The sequence below is a fragment of the Simochromis diagramma genome, unplaced genomic scaffold (assembly GCF_900408965.1).
Source record: "Simochromis diagramma unplaced genomic scaffold, fSimDia1.1 OVJJ01000337.1, whole genome shotgun sequence".
NCBI lineage: Eukaryota > Metazoa > Chordata > Actinopteri > Cichliformes > Cichlidae > Simochromis > Simochromis diagramma.
The window spans coordinates 2,224,234-2,239,384 of NW_024386982.1; the positions used below are offsets into that span (position 1 = coordinate 2,224,234).

Genomic DNA, 15,151 nt, shown 5'->3' on the forward strand with positions numbered 1-15,151 from the left:
ATGCTGAGGTCAGGACCTTTCTAAAAGACCTACATTACTGTTACTCTGCTGAGACCAGTTTTTATGACACCCTGGTCGCCTGTGTATTGGCTGTCCATGTTGTTTTTACTGGAGGGTCAGAAGCTTATAGACAGAAATGTTAGCAATAGTCCCTGCAAAAGTAAACTCGATGCACTGAATTACACACATACCATGACTGGTGAGTTTTGCTTCCATTATCTAAACTGCAGAAGATTTCTTTAGGAAAGCAAACAAAAAAACAAAAAACAAATCCAGATCCATAATTTTAAAAGATATATTAAAATCAAACATGTTGTAATTGCCCAGTTAATTTATTTAAGTATAAATATGGTCATATTAAATCTAGAATAACTCAAAGAGTTTTTTTATATAACTAAGGCCAAGGACTAGACCTCTGAATAAAACTGTGTTGGTGCAAAACAACCGAGTGGAGTGGTCTCTGCTGTCCAGTTCTTCATTAGAGTCTATCTCCTCTCTGCAGGGTAGAAAGCTCAGGCTGCGATAGGGAACATTTGACCATTACAACTACCAACCTCATTTTTTCCCCTCTGCCTCTGTGAGTCTATCCCAGCAAGCTCATGACGGGACACCATAAATTTACATCTACTTTTGACACACCCAAAGGGCTTCCTCCATATGGCCAAGCAATGAGACCACACGCACGCAACCCAGCTTTTTTCTTTTTTGCTTCTACTGAACTTTAACATTTAACCTTATGTCCTTTTCCAGCGACAGGATGTTGCACATTCGTACAGATGCAAATATGCACACCTGCTGGCTGCACAGTACGGTTACAGTCTCCATCTCTTGGCCACTGGGAGCTGTCCAGTTAAACATATCTTCTTCTATTGGCCGCTGAAAATGCTGAAGGTTAATCACCTTGCTCACAGGCACTGTTTTTATATTAAGGAAAGTTCAGACTTCCCTGGTGTCTATACCCCAGATTTCGTTGCCAGTTAGTTTACTGACACTTCTTCAGGACAAAGAACAAAAAGCCAGAAATTAAAGATTCCAGGAATAACACATGACCAATGCCCCTGGGGCTAAAATGGGAGTTCACTTCAATTCAATTTTATACCAGTCAAAAGTTTGGACACAACTTTATTTTCATGACTATTTTACATTGTAGATTTTCACTGAAGGCATCAAAACTATGAATGAACACATATGTAATTATGTAGTAAAAAAAATGTGTGAAATAGTTCAAAACATGTTTTATATTTAATTCTTCAAAATAGCCGCCCTTTGCTTTGATTACTGCTTTGCACACTCTTGGTCTTCTCTCGATGAGCCTTATGAGGTCGTCACCTGAAATGGTTTTCTTGTCTTGAGGAAGTTCCCAGAGATGCTGAGCACTTGTTTGCGTTTTTGCCTTTACTCTGCGGTCCACCTCATCCCAACACCATCGAGATGGTGTTGGGATGAGGTGGAACCAAAAATCTCTAATTTGGACTCATCAGACCAAAGCACAGATTTCCACTGGTCTAATTGTCCATTCCTTGTGTTTCTTGGCCCAAACAAATCTCTTCTGCTTGTTGCTTTTCCTTAGTAGTGTTTTCTTAGCAGCTATTTGACCATAAAGGCCTGATTCTCTTCTCAACAGTTGATATAGAGATGTGTCTGCTACTAGAACTCTGTGTGGCAAACCTAAGTGATGTTAACTTGCTATTTCTGAGGCTGATGACTTGGATGAATTTATCCTCAGCAGCAGAGGTGACTCTTGGTCTTCCTTTCCTGGGGCGTCCTCATGTGAGCCGGTTTTGTCATAGCACTTGATGGTTTTTGCATCTGCACTTGTGGACACATTCATAGTTTTAACAATTTTCCGGACTGACTGACCTTCAGTTCTTAACGTAATGATGGACTGCCATTACTCTTTACTTAGCTGATTGGTTCTTGCCATAATATGAACTCTAACAGTTGACAAAAAAGGCTGTCAGCTGTGCACCAACCTGACTTCTGCACAACACAACTGATGGTCCCAACACCATTTGAAGGCAAGAAATTCCACAAATGAAGCCTGACAGGCACACCTGTGAAGTGACAACCATCTCAGGTGACTACATTATTAAGCTCACTGAGAGAAGGCCGAGGGTTTGCAGAGCTGTCAACAAAGCAAAGGGCGGCAAGAATCTAAAATATAAGACATACTTAGAGTTATTTATCAAATGTTTCTTTGCTACATAATTCCATTTATCTTGGTTCATATATTTGATGTATTCAGTATGGATCAACAACGTCGAAGGTATTAAAATAAAGACAAGTCCATTAAATGAGAAGGTGTGTCCAAACTTTTGACTGGTAGTGTAATTAGTGCCAAAACACAACAGCAGTTGCCTCAAGGAACTTTAGATTGTAAGATAAACACCAACAACTTGGCAACAGTGGGAAGGAAAAACTCCCTTTTAAAAGGAAGAAACCTCTTATATCTTATCCCGGCTCAGTGTGTGTGTGTGTGTGTGTGTGTATGTACAGAAAGCTGGGGTTTTCTGCATGGTAATGAAAATGTATGCTATGCCTTCTAATAATGCAGGCTAAGTGAATCATGTACAAGACTCCCTATTTATTAGATAGATAGAGTCTATTAGATAGATATGATTAAAATTACTGCAGCACTCTACTGTTAATGCCTGGCATGCTCTAAGTCTGAGATAAAATATTATGATCAACAGTACCAAACACTGCAGTGGAGTCTAGCAGGACACAGAAGCATTGTCACTTGTAACCTTCACTAATGCTGTTTCTGTACTGTGACGAATTCTGAAAATTGAGTGACACCCTCAGACAATCCATTCCTCTGCAGATGATCAATTAGCTCCTTTACCACTAGTGTTTCAAGGGTTTTTGAGATAAGAGGAAGGTTGAAGATTGGCCTTTAATTAGCTCAAAACAAGGAATGGGTCTAATAGACACGTTGATGGTTTGGAAGAAGTTACTATTGAATGTAACACGGAAAAATCAGTTGGAGAGAAAAAGTCTAAATAAATATCAATGGCATTGAAAGTAGATGCACATGTCTGTGAGATGGTTATGAATGCTAACTAGCAGCAGTGGGTAGCACCACAGTTTGTAGCTACAGCAAGACACTCCCTGAAAAACCATAGAAATAGCAAAGTGACTTGTAACAGTAATATTTAAAACTGACTTTTTATTGACCATTACTTCAGTGTTTTTTGCTGATCTACTGAATGTAATCCATACGAATGTTGTCATACTACATAAATATCCCATTTATATTTAAAACTGCTTTACACTGAGAGCAGAATATAATGATTACACCAACAGAGGCTTTTAGAGGGAACTCTACTTAGTTACTTAACTTCCACAGTGGTAAAGAAAGGTCCATTACACTAAAAAAAAAATAAAGAAATGGAAATATATCATGGGGAAAAAATGTTTGAAAAAACATTTATTCATCCTTGTGTTAAGCTGTCACACTCTGTCAGCTCAAGACATCAGAAGCTAAATCTCATGGTTTAAAAAGCAGTTTTGGTTCCCATGTTCTGTTTCCCAGTGGCTCAGTGTGAAGCTTGTGGTTGAAATTTGGATTTTAAGTCCTTTAAGAACTTCGGCCGACGACCTCATGGGGAGACTTCGTGCGAGCTATTTAGAACGCTGCGTGAGCCCGACTGTCAGACCAAATGGAAGGCAGTGGGCTGCCGCTCGTGTTGTTTAGCAAAAATAAGTGTGTACTTTGGCCACTTAACCCACCATTTCTACTTCACAGAGCTCCCTCTAAGACCACTGGGGAAAGTGAGAGTCCCAATTTGTTCATGCCATATTATGAGCTACTGACTGCACGGCCTGCTGAAGTACTGCAGCATGCGAAATAGGGACACTTCACTGCCTCACAGGGAGAGGTACTCTTACTAGTGCCCATTCATGCCCATAGAAATCTTCTCTCTGGAATAATATCTTGCCTTTACTGGCTTAAAATGTAATCCTCCTACTTTCTATGCTATGTCTCCTCAACAATGTAGCCTTTTACATATTCCTGCTTAACGCTTTGCACAGTCTAAAATTGAATGGCCATTGTTCTCGTAAAAGCTACACAACACCTGGTTCAAAAATATTTCAGATTAAAAATCTTCTGTTAGTTTTTTGGGGGGGCCTTAAAGGAAGGCCTTTAAAGTTAAAAATACAGTACAGGAGTAGGGTTAGGTTGCATTTTAGATTATATTAAATGGACTTGTTCTCATAGTACTTTTCTACTCTATGTGAGGACTCACAGAGCTTTATACAACACGTCTCACTCCTACAAGTACGTTTTCTACATAGAGAGCCATTTTAGTAGATAACATTTGTTCAACAACCTTACCTGTCAGGAGAGTCAGGATCAAAACAAGTCTTGAGCACATCTGTAACATCTGGGTCACAGCAGTCTCCATCATCATAGTCGTAGTGTATACTGTTGCACCCCATGTTACAAACCCCATCCTGCCTCTTCCAGCTGTAACAGGGCCCCAACCTGAGACAGTCCCCTCCATCATGACCCGTCCTCGGATGGTCACATTCTGGGTCACACTGGCGGTTCCCAATCTTTGCAATACGGCAGTTGCTGAGGATGAATCTCTCCCGGAGGCTAGAGTTTTTCACTGTGTAGACACTCAGATCCAGAGTAATGTTGTAAGGGCGGAAGGCCTGAGTCAGAGCCTGGTGCTGGAGCTGAATTTGGGCTTCGGTCACCGTGGGGTTTCCACCATCATCGTTGGAGAGGTTGACAATCCGGTAGCGAATTCGCTTGGGTGTTCGGAGCTGCCAGTTGTCGTTGTATCCAGAGATGATATCTATATTGTCACAGGGTGTAAGGCCACAGGGTGGTGGCGAGAAGGAGGAGACAAGTTCTGGCTCAGGGACAGGACTGGTGATGATGGTTGGATGATGGTCTTTGTATGGAGTCCATAGCTGTTCCACCTAAAAGGCAGAAAAGCAATACTAAATAAATTTTAGCTAAGATTAAGACCATTGGAAGAACACAAATCAACAACTAACAGTGTAGAAATTTGAAATGACCACTTACATTAGTAAAGTCAGCCCACATCGCCAGCACCGGCTCACTCATGTCAATTTGGAGTGGCCGTTTGAGCAAGTCCGCATGGGAGCGGGCATAGCCCCACAAGACCACACCTCCTACGTGGCCTCTAAAGCTTTGCCCCTGATCGGACTGATTGCTGCCAAGAAAGAGGGTTCTGCAGGCCTTCATGAAGGGGCTGTAGAGATTCCCTGACTGGTGGCTGCTTTCTCCTACCTAAGAGGGAAAAAATTAGGGATTTTTTTTCTTCATTTTATCATGTTCTGAATATATTTTAAGATTAATTGCCTAATTATTCTTTTTTAAAAGAACATATAAGCAGTAAGTCATCCAAATGTTACAGCATTAGAGTGCTGTGGCCGTTAGCTTTTTAAGAAGCTTTCCATTTGGTTGGCATGTAATATAGTCACTCTGCTCCATGGATGCTCTCATTGGCAATAACTTCTATTGCCAGCATATTAATTGGGTGCCCTATAATCTGACAAAAAGCAAAAACAATCCCTAAGAGGATATTGTAATAGAGCTGGTAAATATGATATATAGCCATGGGTGAAATGCCTGGAAAACATCATGAAATGGACCATTGATTTGTATCTCTGGTAAATGACCAAACTCAATCACACACCTTAGCTCCATCAACATACAAAGTCATGTTATGACCATTGTAAGCGGCCATCAGGTGAGTCCAGACATTGGCTTGGTACCGCTGGTGGCTGTGGACAGTGGTGGATTTCACAGCTCGGTCTGTACGAAGTGTGAAGTAGAAGCGTGCATCTCTGGTGCCAGCAGTTTCCACAGTGCGAATGCCTACTGACCAACCCTTCTCACTTAGTGAGTGGGAACAGTTGTCAAAGACACCTAGGGGAGAAAAGTGGTGGAAAAATGAATATCCACAATTTACAAAGAGTCAGCACCCTTGAGAAATTGAACAATCACGCCAACAAGCAACCTTTCCAAGTGATTATACTCCTATGATTACAGGAGGAGAGACTAAAAGAGAGAGAGCAGTGCATAGAGGCTGAGACACAGTTAGTAAGACAGAGAGAGTAGACAGAGCCAGAAACAGCAGGACAGAACAGAGAGGGGAAGAAGGACGGAGGTATTTCACTAAGCAAAGGCAAGGCCCTGATGTTTCCATCTGCTGTTGCAACAGACACACACAGACGCACATCTGCTCCCCAGATGTCAAATACTAGGACAGAGAAGGGTCAGGGAACCCCCTCACCCTCCTCAATTCTGTGTGTGTGTGTGTGTGTGTGTGTGTGTGTGTGTGTGTGTGTGTGTGTGTGTGTGTGTGTGTGTGTGTGTGTGTGTGTGTGTGTAGGCTTACTTGTGTATCTAAATGGGAAAAACATCCTCATGGAGTTGAGCCAGTTTCATGGCTAAGCATGTAATTCAGTAGTTGAGGTAAGACTTAGATAGATAGATTTGTAGCTTAGTGTGGTAACTTCAAAATGGTATTTCACTTGCATTACACCGCAATGTTTCAGGACGACCAATCAACAAGCATCTTCAATGTGGCGATGCGCGTTCAGCTTAATTATTGCACTGAATCAATATTTTAACTCTGCAGCTATTTTGGCCTTTGGAGGGAAGCAGAAGCAGCTGGCAATGTAACACTGATATACTGTGGATTTGTACAGTCAAACATATTTACAAACAATTTGAGATCAACTCCTGGTGGCAAACTGATTTAAACATTGATCATAAAAATACTGCACCTGCATTAAATTTTAAATACAACTGAAATGTGCAGCACAAGACGGCACTAACAATGTGTGGCTAAACTTAGCAGTGTCAGCGCTAGAAGCCGTTTTTTTCCTTGCCCAAATGTCTGTGCAGAACGTAAAGAACACGCACCGCTGCTCCATATAAGCAGTTCACATTACTCAACTGACATCTTTGAAACAACAGGCAACTGGAGTTGGACTAAGCACAAGATAATTATTTTAACCAACTTATTTTGTTGCTGCAAACTAGCAAGGACAGAAATGTCCCTATGCAGCAATTTTAAAGGGAAATACTTTGTATCCTCGATTCTAAATGCTCCATCTATCAAACTGCTGACCTCTTCTGTCTGCTGTGTGCTTGTTGGGCAGGTAGTGTACAGTATCAGAGATACTATTAAAAAACTTCCTCTAACAAGGTTACTGAGGACAGTGAAATATCCAGGCCAGGAAACCCAAACAGTGGGCTGAATTATGCCCTGCAGAGCAGTGAGACACTGTGATGACTTTTTTTGCAGCTCACTACTACTGCTGCCAGACAACTCTATTGAATTACTCAATCATTTGATTCACTGTTAGAGTTCAGCTTTAAAAATGCTACATATAGCAGAGTAGGATACATGATCCAATCTAACATTGAAATCAAAACATATGACACTAAAGTCACAAGAAAATGAAACTTGAATAATTTAAGACTTTTATCAAAGACTTTAAAAACATTACTAACATTTAGAGTATTTCACGTGTCACTCTATCATTGATGAATATTTTATACAGTGTTGAATTTTTTTTTTTACTTTAGTACTATTGCTGTATATGTTGTGCAACATGCATGGAATCATGCAATAATACATCTTATTATCTGTATTATATATTAATGTAGGGCTTGTCAAATGTACTAATGGCATCATCATTTGTCCAGCAGCCCACTCAGGACTGGACTGTTTACAACATTCTGCAACGCATACAGTCACACAAGAACAAAGGGTTGAAATGTGCAAACAGATTTAAAAGATCATCAGTGACCATTAGAAGTCAAACCAATGTCAATGTCATGTCTAGCAGAAACAATAGGAGTTTGTTTTTTACTGAATTGGTCAAATTCCTTCTGGACACTACAAAGAGAAAGGCCCATGCCACAAAATGCCGCCCTCACATAAGGAAGCAATGAGGGGAAAGAGAAGTTGAGTAATGGAGTCGGATCTTTGATCAGAGTAAATGTGAGCGGACATAACAGTTTGTGGTCTCCCTCACTATCTGGACAGCTGCAGTGCTACACCATAGTGCTTTAATCCTCTTCAATTTGCTTGATGTATGTGTTGTTCTGTCAAGTGTGCAGCTTTTCAAATGCAACATTCTCAGTATTAGAAAAATAGCCATGTTTGTCTTCATGAGAAGAGCCTGCAAAACAATGCAGGTTGTGTAGGAATCAGTGTGTCTACAGCTGGCACTTACAATCAGTGGAAATCCACAGGGAAGCTAACTCTTGATGAGAAGCTGAGTGAAATCACAGATTCTATGTCCTGAATTAGAATTTACCTGGTTAAACCAATCTTTTAATGTTATAACTCACTTTAGCTTTAGGGGTGTCATGATAACTGCGTATTGATGGTAACCGATCTTGAAAGGAGTTTATTTTCAGTTTTTCAAAGTTTCAGTGTTATTTCATTAAATTGATGAAAACCAATTAAAATTAATTGTAATTAAAAACAAAAAGGGAAAAAGCAAACGCTGTGACTTTGTGTCCAAAGTGCCGATGTGTTGCACTGAAGAGATACAACGCTGTGGAAAAATCTAGAACCAACATCTTTTGTTTATATTTTGCAGTGTTTGGAAAGGATGCAGTGATTTATTGAAACATGAGCAAAGCATTCATGGGAACGCATTATAGAAAGCAAAGAAAATCAAAAATCAGTATTTGATATGACCACCATTATTCTGCGACACAGCCTGAACGTTTTGTATAATTCCTTTTAGTAACCGTCAGGTTCCCCAGTCTCACTGAAGGTCGGCCCACAGGTCTTCTTCTTCTTTCAGGTATGCTTTTACTGGCAGTGTATTTGGGATCATGGTCATGCTAAAACAATTAAGCCGTTATCAATCAACCGCTTTCCAGATGGTAGTGTATGCCGAATCACAATCTGACCATGACTTGCTACATTCATAGTTCCATCAAAGATACCCAACACCACTGGCTCTAATGCAGCCCCAAACCATGACGCTGTTTTACTGTTGGCTGTAGACACTCACTGTTGTTTTTCTCTGTTTTGTACTTATTGACGACAATTTGAACCAAAAATTTGAAATCTGGATTCATCAGTGTATAACACCTGTTGTAATCTTCAGTCCAGTTTGTGCATCATTTTTTATGCGTCACCCTTCACCCTTCATAAAGAATGGCTTCTTCACACCCTCCACTTGTCCCGTTTCCTCTGATTTTTTTAAGGACACACTGCACACCATGCTGTCAAGTTTGGCAATCACTATTTTATACTTGTTAAACTGTTATCTTTGTAACTTTTTATAGATTCAACTAAAGTTATATAGTTGTGACAGGCATGGCTAAACATTTCAGGCATGCAGAATATTTGAATGATTCATAGGTCACAATTAATTGACTTAACAAGCAAAAAAACATTTCCCCGAAAATGGTCAGGTACAAGGACTGGACTGAAAACAAGCCAATGTTCAAAGAAGAACTTTGAAAGACTTTTAGAACAACGGGAGAACTACTGCTCAAGACGATTAAAAAAAATAACAAGAACGTCTGGCAAAATATAAAGAAGTGAGAAGTCGTTCAAGACTTTGTACAATCTTTTATGAACTGACGTTAAACTACACCGCGTCAGGCTGGCCTGCACTTTCTTGTAATGTCAATTTTTAGCACAAAATGGTGCAGCAAGTTAACATCAGTTATTTAACCAGGTGAGTTGCTCTGCATAGATTTTTGTGGAATTTTTAGCTTAGCGTATAACATTTTAAGGCTACAATCTAACAATCTTGAAAGCAACATTTGCTTCCTGGTTTACATTGTAATTGTAAAATTCTTCCAAGAGGCTGTGTCGAGTGTCATCACTCATCACACAGTTATCAATACCAGCTATCAATATATTCATCGTCCTCTTTATAATAGCCTATTCTTCAGAAATGGAAATGATCCTGTCACATTATCTTCGTCAGCATCCGGTGGCAGCAATGATAATTGCTGTCAGTGTCCAATTATGTCCAATCACACTCATTATTGTTGTCAGCAGGGATGTAACTAGACCCTAAAACTTCCACGGTCTAGTTTGGGGTATGTATTCAAAACAAGCTGCACTCATTCATAAGATAATTCTATTCATTAAGCAATGAGCAAATGATACAATCTGATCAGAAATGTATTCATATTAAAATATTTTGTTTGCTTAGTTTATGTTGCACATTTTGACACACTAGCCTAAATGAGTGCACCAGAAGAATGCTATTTTCCTCCTTTCAAAGAAAGCAACAATCGCCCTGAGGTTATGAAGGGAAGGGATTTATGTGATAGCACTGAACTGTGTTTTTGGAGTTCATCTGCACTCAGTAGGAAGATCTGCTATGTTGTATGACTTGGAGACAGTGGCACTAACAAAAAGACATGATAGAACAGGAGGTTGCACATTTGAAGATGTTAAGATATTTTATTGGTATTGACCAGGAGGGAAAGCATTAAAGATGAGTACATCAGAGGGAGATCTCAGGTCGAGTGATTTGACTGGAGGAGAAGAGAAAGCAAGGAGACAGCCAAAAGAAGAAGATTAAAAACAAGATCTCCATCACTGTTTTAGTTTATCGAGTGGGGCGTGTCAGGGAAGCCTATTTTTTAATATAGACATTAACTAAAATAATACATGTGTTCTGTAGTGCTGAGTTGTTTTATGTTTGCTTCATTGTGTTTACAGTGTAGTTACTGAATTTGTGTATTAGTTGAAGATAGTTTTGTAAAGCTGTGACACCACAAGTGCAGTGGAGGTGAACCTTGCTGATGTTCATCTCAGATGGCCAGCTGAAGGTCATAAATACTTAATGTACGGAAAAACAATACTTTTACACAATAACTGAAATAGTTTTATTTATCCCCATAAGACCACTTTCAGTCAGAGACATATTTATATTACATATTTATCACCATCGTCATCCCTTTCTCAGTGACCTCAGTTTTGATCATTATTAAAAGGGTCACCAGAGCTTTCTACCACTTCAAAACGTCTCAAAACTGACTGAGAAATTGCTCCATGCAGGTCTTATGAAGCTGTCACCCTGTATTTGCAGGATTATCCAAATTATCAGTAGGATGACTTCAACTTCCTCAGAACGCAGCAGTCCTTATATGTACACAGCATTTTGAACACAATACTCCAGTGTTGAAATCATTTCATTGGCTCCAGTTCAACATAGAATTAACTTTGGAATCCTTTGATTGGTTTGGCTTTCTCAGTCTCATCATCAGGTGCCGATCTTTTAGCTGTTCCCAGAATTAAATCTATGAGTTCTTTGGAACAAGCTGACCTGAGGCTGATTAAAGCCGTGTCTACATTCAAAAACAAACTTAAAACCTTTTTATTTACACAGGCTCACACTTAATAACTGTGTGTGTGTGTGTGTGTGTGTGTGTGTGTGTGTGTGTGTGTGTGTGTGTGTGTGTGTGTGTGTGTGTGTATGCTGACTTGTATTTTATTTTTCTGTGAAGCTTGTTTTGTAGTGTTTTGCAATCTAATATGTTAAGCGCAGTGACTTTACTGTAATGAAATGTGCTAAATAAAATTGCAATTTTAATTAAATTTACAACATGGACCAATATATATATATATATATATATATATATATATATATATATGAGTTACCTTAAATAACGACTTACGTGTAATGTGTATATTCTTTTTGTCTGTTTTCGTTCTAAATATTGAAATATGTAAGAGACTGGTTGGTATAATTAAGGGCATAAGTAGCAGATTTTAATTTTGGAAACAATTGACTTCATTAACTAATTTAACTAGTTCACTAACTTGAGAAAAAGAAATCCAAGGCAGGGCAGGCATTTTCCCCTTTTTTATTTAGCTCTGTGAGCCTTGTGTAATTGCAGTACAGAGTTACGGAAACACTTTGAATCAGTGAGCGTGTTTATGAATGACCGCAGTCACCGCAAGGTTTGGCATTTTAATGATGTGACTTTTTATGAAAGATAATATTTCAGTCCAGGTGATTTACAGGATAAGCCGTGCACAGATTGGTAGATATTTGCTTGTTAGTTTAGTTCATCTGACAGATTAATAATCGGATGATTTCAGCGCCTGAGTTTGCCTGATCAGTGATGTGTATTTGAAACAGTAAAAACCTCGCTTCAGTTTCAGAGAACTTCGTGCAACACATAACGGAAGACTGCTGTTAAAAGGGAGCGATGGCAAACTTTTTGTGGCATGTCATACATGGGTGTTAACTAGATAACAGTGGTACCTTTGATGTTGTAAAGAAGAGTTTACACCCACCTGCTATGACCGCGGGATTGCTCTGCCCTCCCTCTGCCTTCACCCAAAGCTCCAGGCTGAACGTGGCCCTCGGAAGCTCCACTCCCGCCGGCAGCTTCACCTTCAGTTGTTCCCGACGCCCGTTGAAGTACAGGGCTGTCATCCAGGACGGGGGCACTTTTGGTACAGGGCTCCCCCAGGTGCCCGCGGGAAGCCAGTCTCCCTCTTGCACCTCGTCAGAGTAGTCCTCCGTGACGCTTTCGGGGGTTGCTGTGGAGGACTGGTCTTCATCTCCCTGCTGGAGCCTTTGGAGGACCTGGAGCCCCCTGGAATCCGTGGAGCTGAACGGGGCGACTTTCTCCCAGCTGGAGTTGCCCTCTTCTTCGTAGCGAAACGTCCCGTGGAGGCTGCGGGTGAACCTGGAGCGGGGGTCGCGAGGAGCGCGCGAGGGAGACACGGCGTCTTTGACAGACTGCCCACCGCTTGCGCCGACTTCATTCTGCTCCCTCTGGTTGTCCGTGGAGCTTCCGGGCGACCCGAAATATTCGCCCCCCTCTCTCCCCGCCACTATCTCGGCGTCTCCCCGGCCTCCCTTCTCCTCCTCCCCCGCAGGAGCGAACCCTCGCGCCCCGGCTTCCAACCCGCACCCTCCTGCACAGACCGCACGAGCGCTCTTAACAGTGTACAGCTCTCTCCGGCTCGTGTGCGTCCTCGTACGGGCCGCTGGAGGGCGTTGTTGGGTCGGGGAGTGAGAGCTGGGCTGCCGCCGGGACCTCCACGCGCCGGAGACGGCGCAGGGTTCACCTGCCAGCCTGGACAGCTCACGGTCTGCCTGCCGGGCCAAGGAACGTTTGTAGAGGCTCAGCGCATCGGAGCGAAGCAGCCACGTGTTAGCGATGAAGACGAGGAAGACAGCCAGTAGTCTGATCAACAGCATTTTCTCGGGTTAAGCGTTTGGCCGATGTATGAAAGGAGATTTCAGCCTTTTTTATTTTTATTATTTTTAACAAAGGAATCTCACACAGGCTGAGATTAGAGAAATCTGCGCATTTTTTTCACAAGCAACAGAAAAAATAGCTGTTTTTTCTGCCTTTTTTGTTTTGTTTTGATTTTTTTTAACTGCAATGAACCTACTTAAAAAACAAAAACAAAAAAGCAATCAGATGAAAACATACATCAGTGCATCCCAAAGAGTTCGAGAGGACATTTAAAGTTTCTCACTCAAACTTGAGGATTTTTAGAAGCTGTAGATTTGGAATAAAAGCAGGTGTTCAATATTGCTAAAGAATCACGGCAAAAATTCAGAGTTTTTGCGAAGTGAAGCTAAATCGCTGCTTGGCACACGCGTGCACTTTGCGCAGACACTTAGTGGGGACGCGTTGCCCCCTTTCCCGTGCGTGTCCGCAGTATATCTGCAGCCTCTGACTCTTTATTTCATCTTAGAGGGAAAAGAGCATACACCTAACTATCTGTGCAAGCCTTGCACAAAGCCCACGAGGTAAAGAAACACCGGTCTGATTTAGTATGTTAGAAATAATTATCAGCGCAAATGTTTGTTTTATGAAGAAGTAAAATTGGCAAATTTGTCTAAATCATAAAATCATCTGATATCTGGTTTCCTTCTTTGCTCAAGACCTGCTGTTTCTGTTTACCTGACCACTGCGGCATCAGTTTAGTGCGTCCTGTTCCAAAAAAAAGAAAAGAAACATCTGACCGCAAGGTGGATCGGAGTAAGCACTGCAAAAGAGCGGAAAAAATAAAGCGCAGCGCAAAGTGCCAGCCCTAAAATAGCAAAAGCCCCACTTGTTGAGCGTCCCTATAAATTCTGTAAGAGGACGAATGTGTTAGTCCATCAGAGTCAATCAGAGTTCTGCGTCTGCGCTCGAACTCCTCTTTTTTTCTTGTGCGTCTCTGTGCGCTCTTTGCTGCTGCTGCTGCTCCTCTCCACCGGTTTATGCAATTGTAGTAATATCCTCCTCCATTCACTCCTTCACCTCTCTCTCTCTCTCTCTCTCTCCCATTCTCCCGAGTCCAAAGGTTTTTATCAGGGAGCCCCTACCCGCCCTGACATCACCGGTAGGGGAAGTGTGGTGGTGGTGGTGATGGAGGAGGAGGGGGAGGCGTCCTACCCTCTCCCTCACACTTGAGTTTTACAAGGGAAATCCTCTCCTCTCTTCTGCTGCTGCTGCGCTGTGCATCACTCTGATCCAGAGTTGAGAGAGGAAAAAGGCTGTAAAGTTTATTTATGCATTTATTATTCTTGTCCTGACCTCATCCATCCACCCATCCATCCATCATCACTGGCGGTGGGAGGAGTATCCTGGCCCTTTTACTCTAGTAAAGGTGGCAATGCAAGACTGCTGCTAAACATGCAAATAGGCCGGAGAAATCCAAACCAAACGGCAAATATAGTTCGTGTGATGTCCTTCTAACCTCACAGGATGCTTATGAATCCACTGCATTTGTTTGACACTGGGTGTATTTGCGGAGGAACCAGCTTGTAAAAATTTGTTCTGCTACATGTGAGTAAAATTAGGCTCTCATCCTTCAAATGCCACCTCCATGGTGATTTACTTCCACTTGGGACTTGGAAGTCCCACGGAGAGCAATGAAAAAAATGACTTGGCTTGATTGCATGGGGTTAGTGTTATAGTCATTGGTAGGGGTTGGAAACGGGGGTCATCACCGATGACGGCTTTGAACTCAGAGAGTTAAAGGGAGCTTAAAGTGAGGTCTGACGTCCTTCTCTATCTTGAAACATTTGTGCATCTGGTAATGTGGAGAATGGTCCAGGAAAAAAGTGCACTTGTGCGTAGGGCAAGTGCACAAGCGCAACTTGCAAGTTTTAATACGTTGTATTATACTATCTTATGCTATAATAT

General features: G+C 41.4%; 1 protein-coding gene across 1 annotated transcript in view; it reads right to left on the reverse strand.

The window, feature by feature from the left end:
* pappa2 (pappalysin 2) overlaps positions 1-14,425 on the reverse strand; it is an 89,081-nt gene extending 74,656 nt beyond the window's left edge. The window contains exons 1-4 of the mRNA XM_040039525.1: positions 12,291-14,425; positions 5,679-5,911; positions 5,042-5,269; positions 4,340-4,935 (exon numbers count right to left, since the gene is read on the reverse strand). Coding sequence (XP_039895459.1) covers positions 4,340-4,935; positions 5,042-5,269; positions 5,679-5,911; positions 12,291-13,206 — 1,973 coding nt within the window. The 5' untranslated portion in view covers positions 13,207-14,425. The remainder of the gene's footprint in view (positions 1-4,339; positions 4,936-5,041; positions 5,270-5,678; positions 5,912-12,290) is intronic.
* Positions 14,426-15,151: the final 726 nt, after the last annotated feature.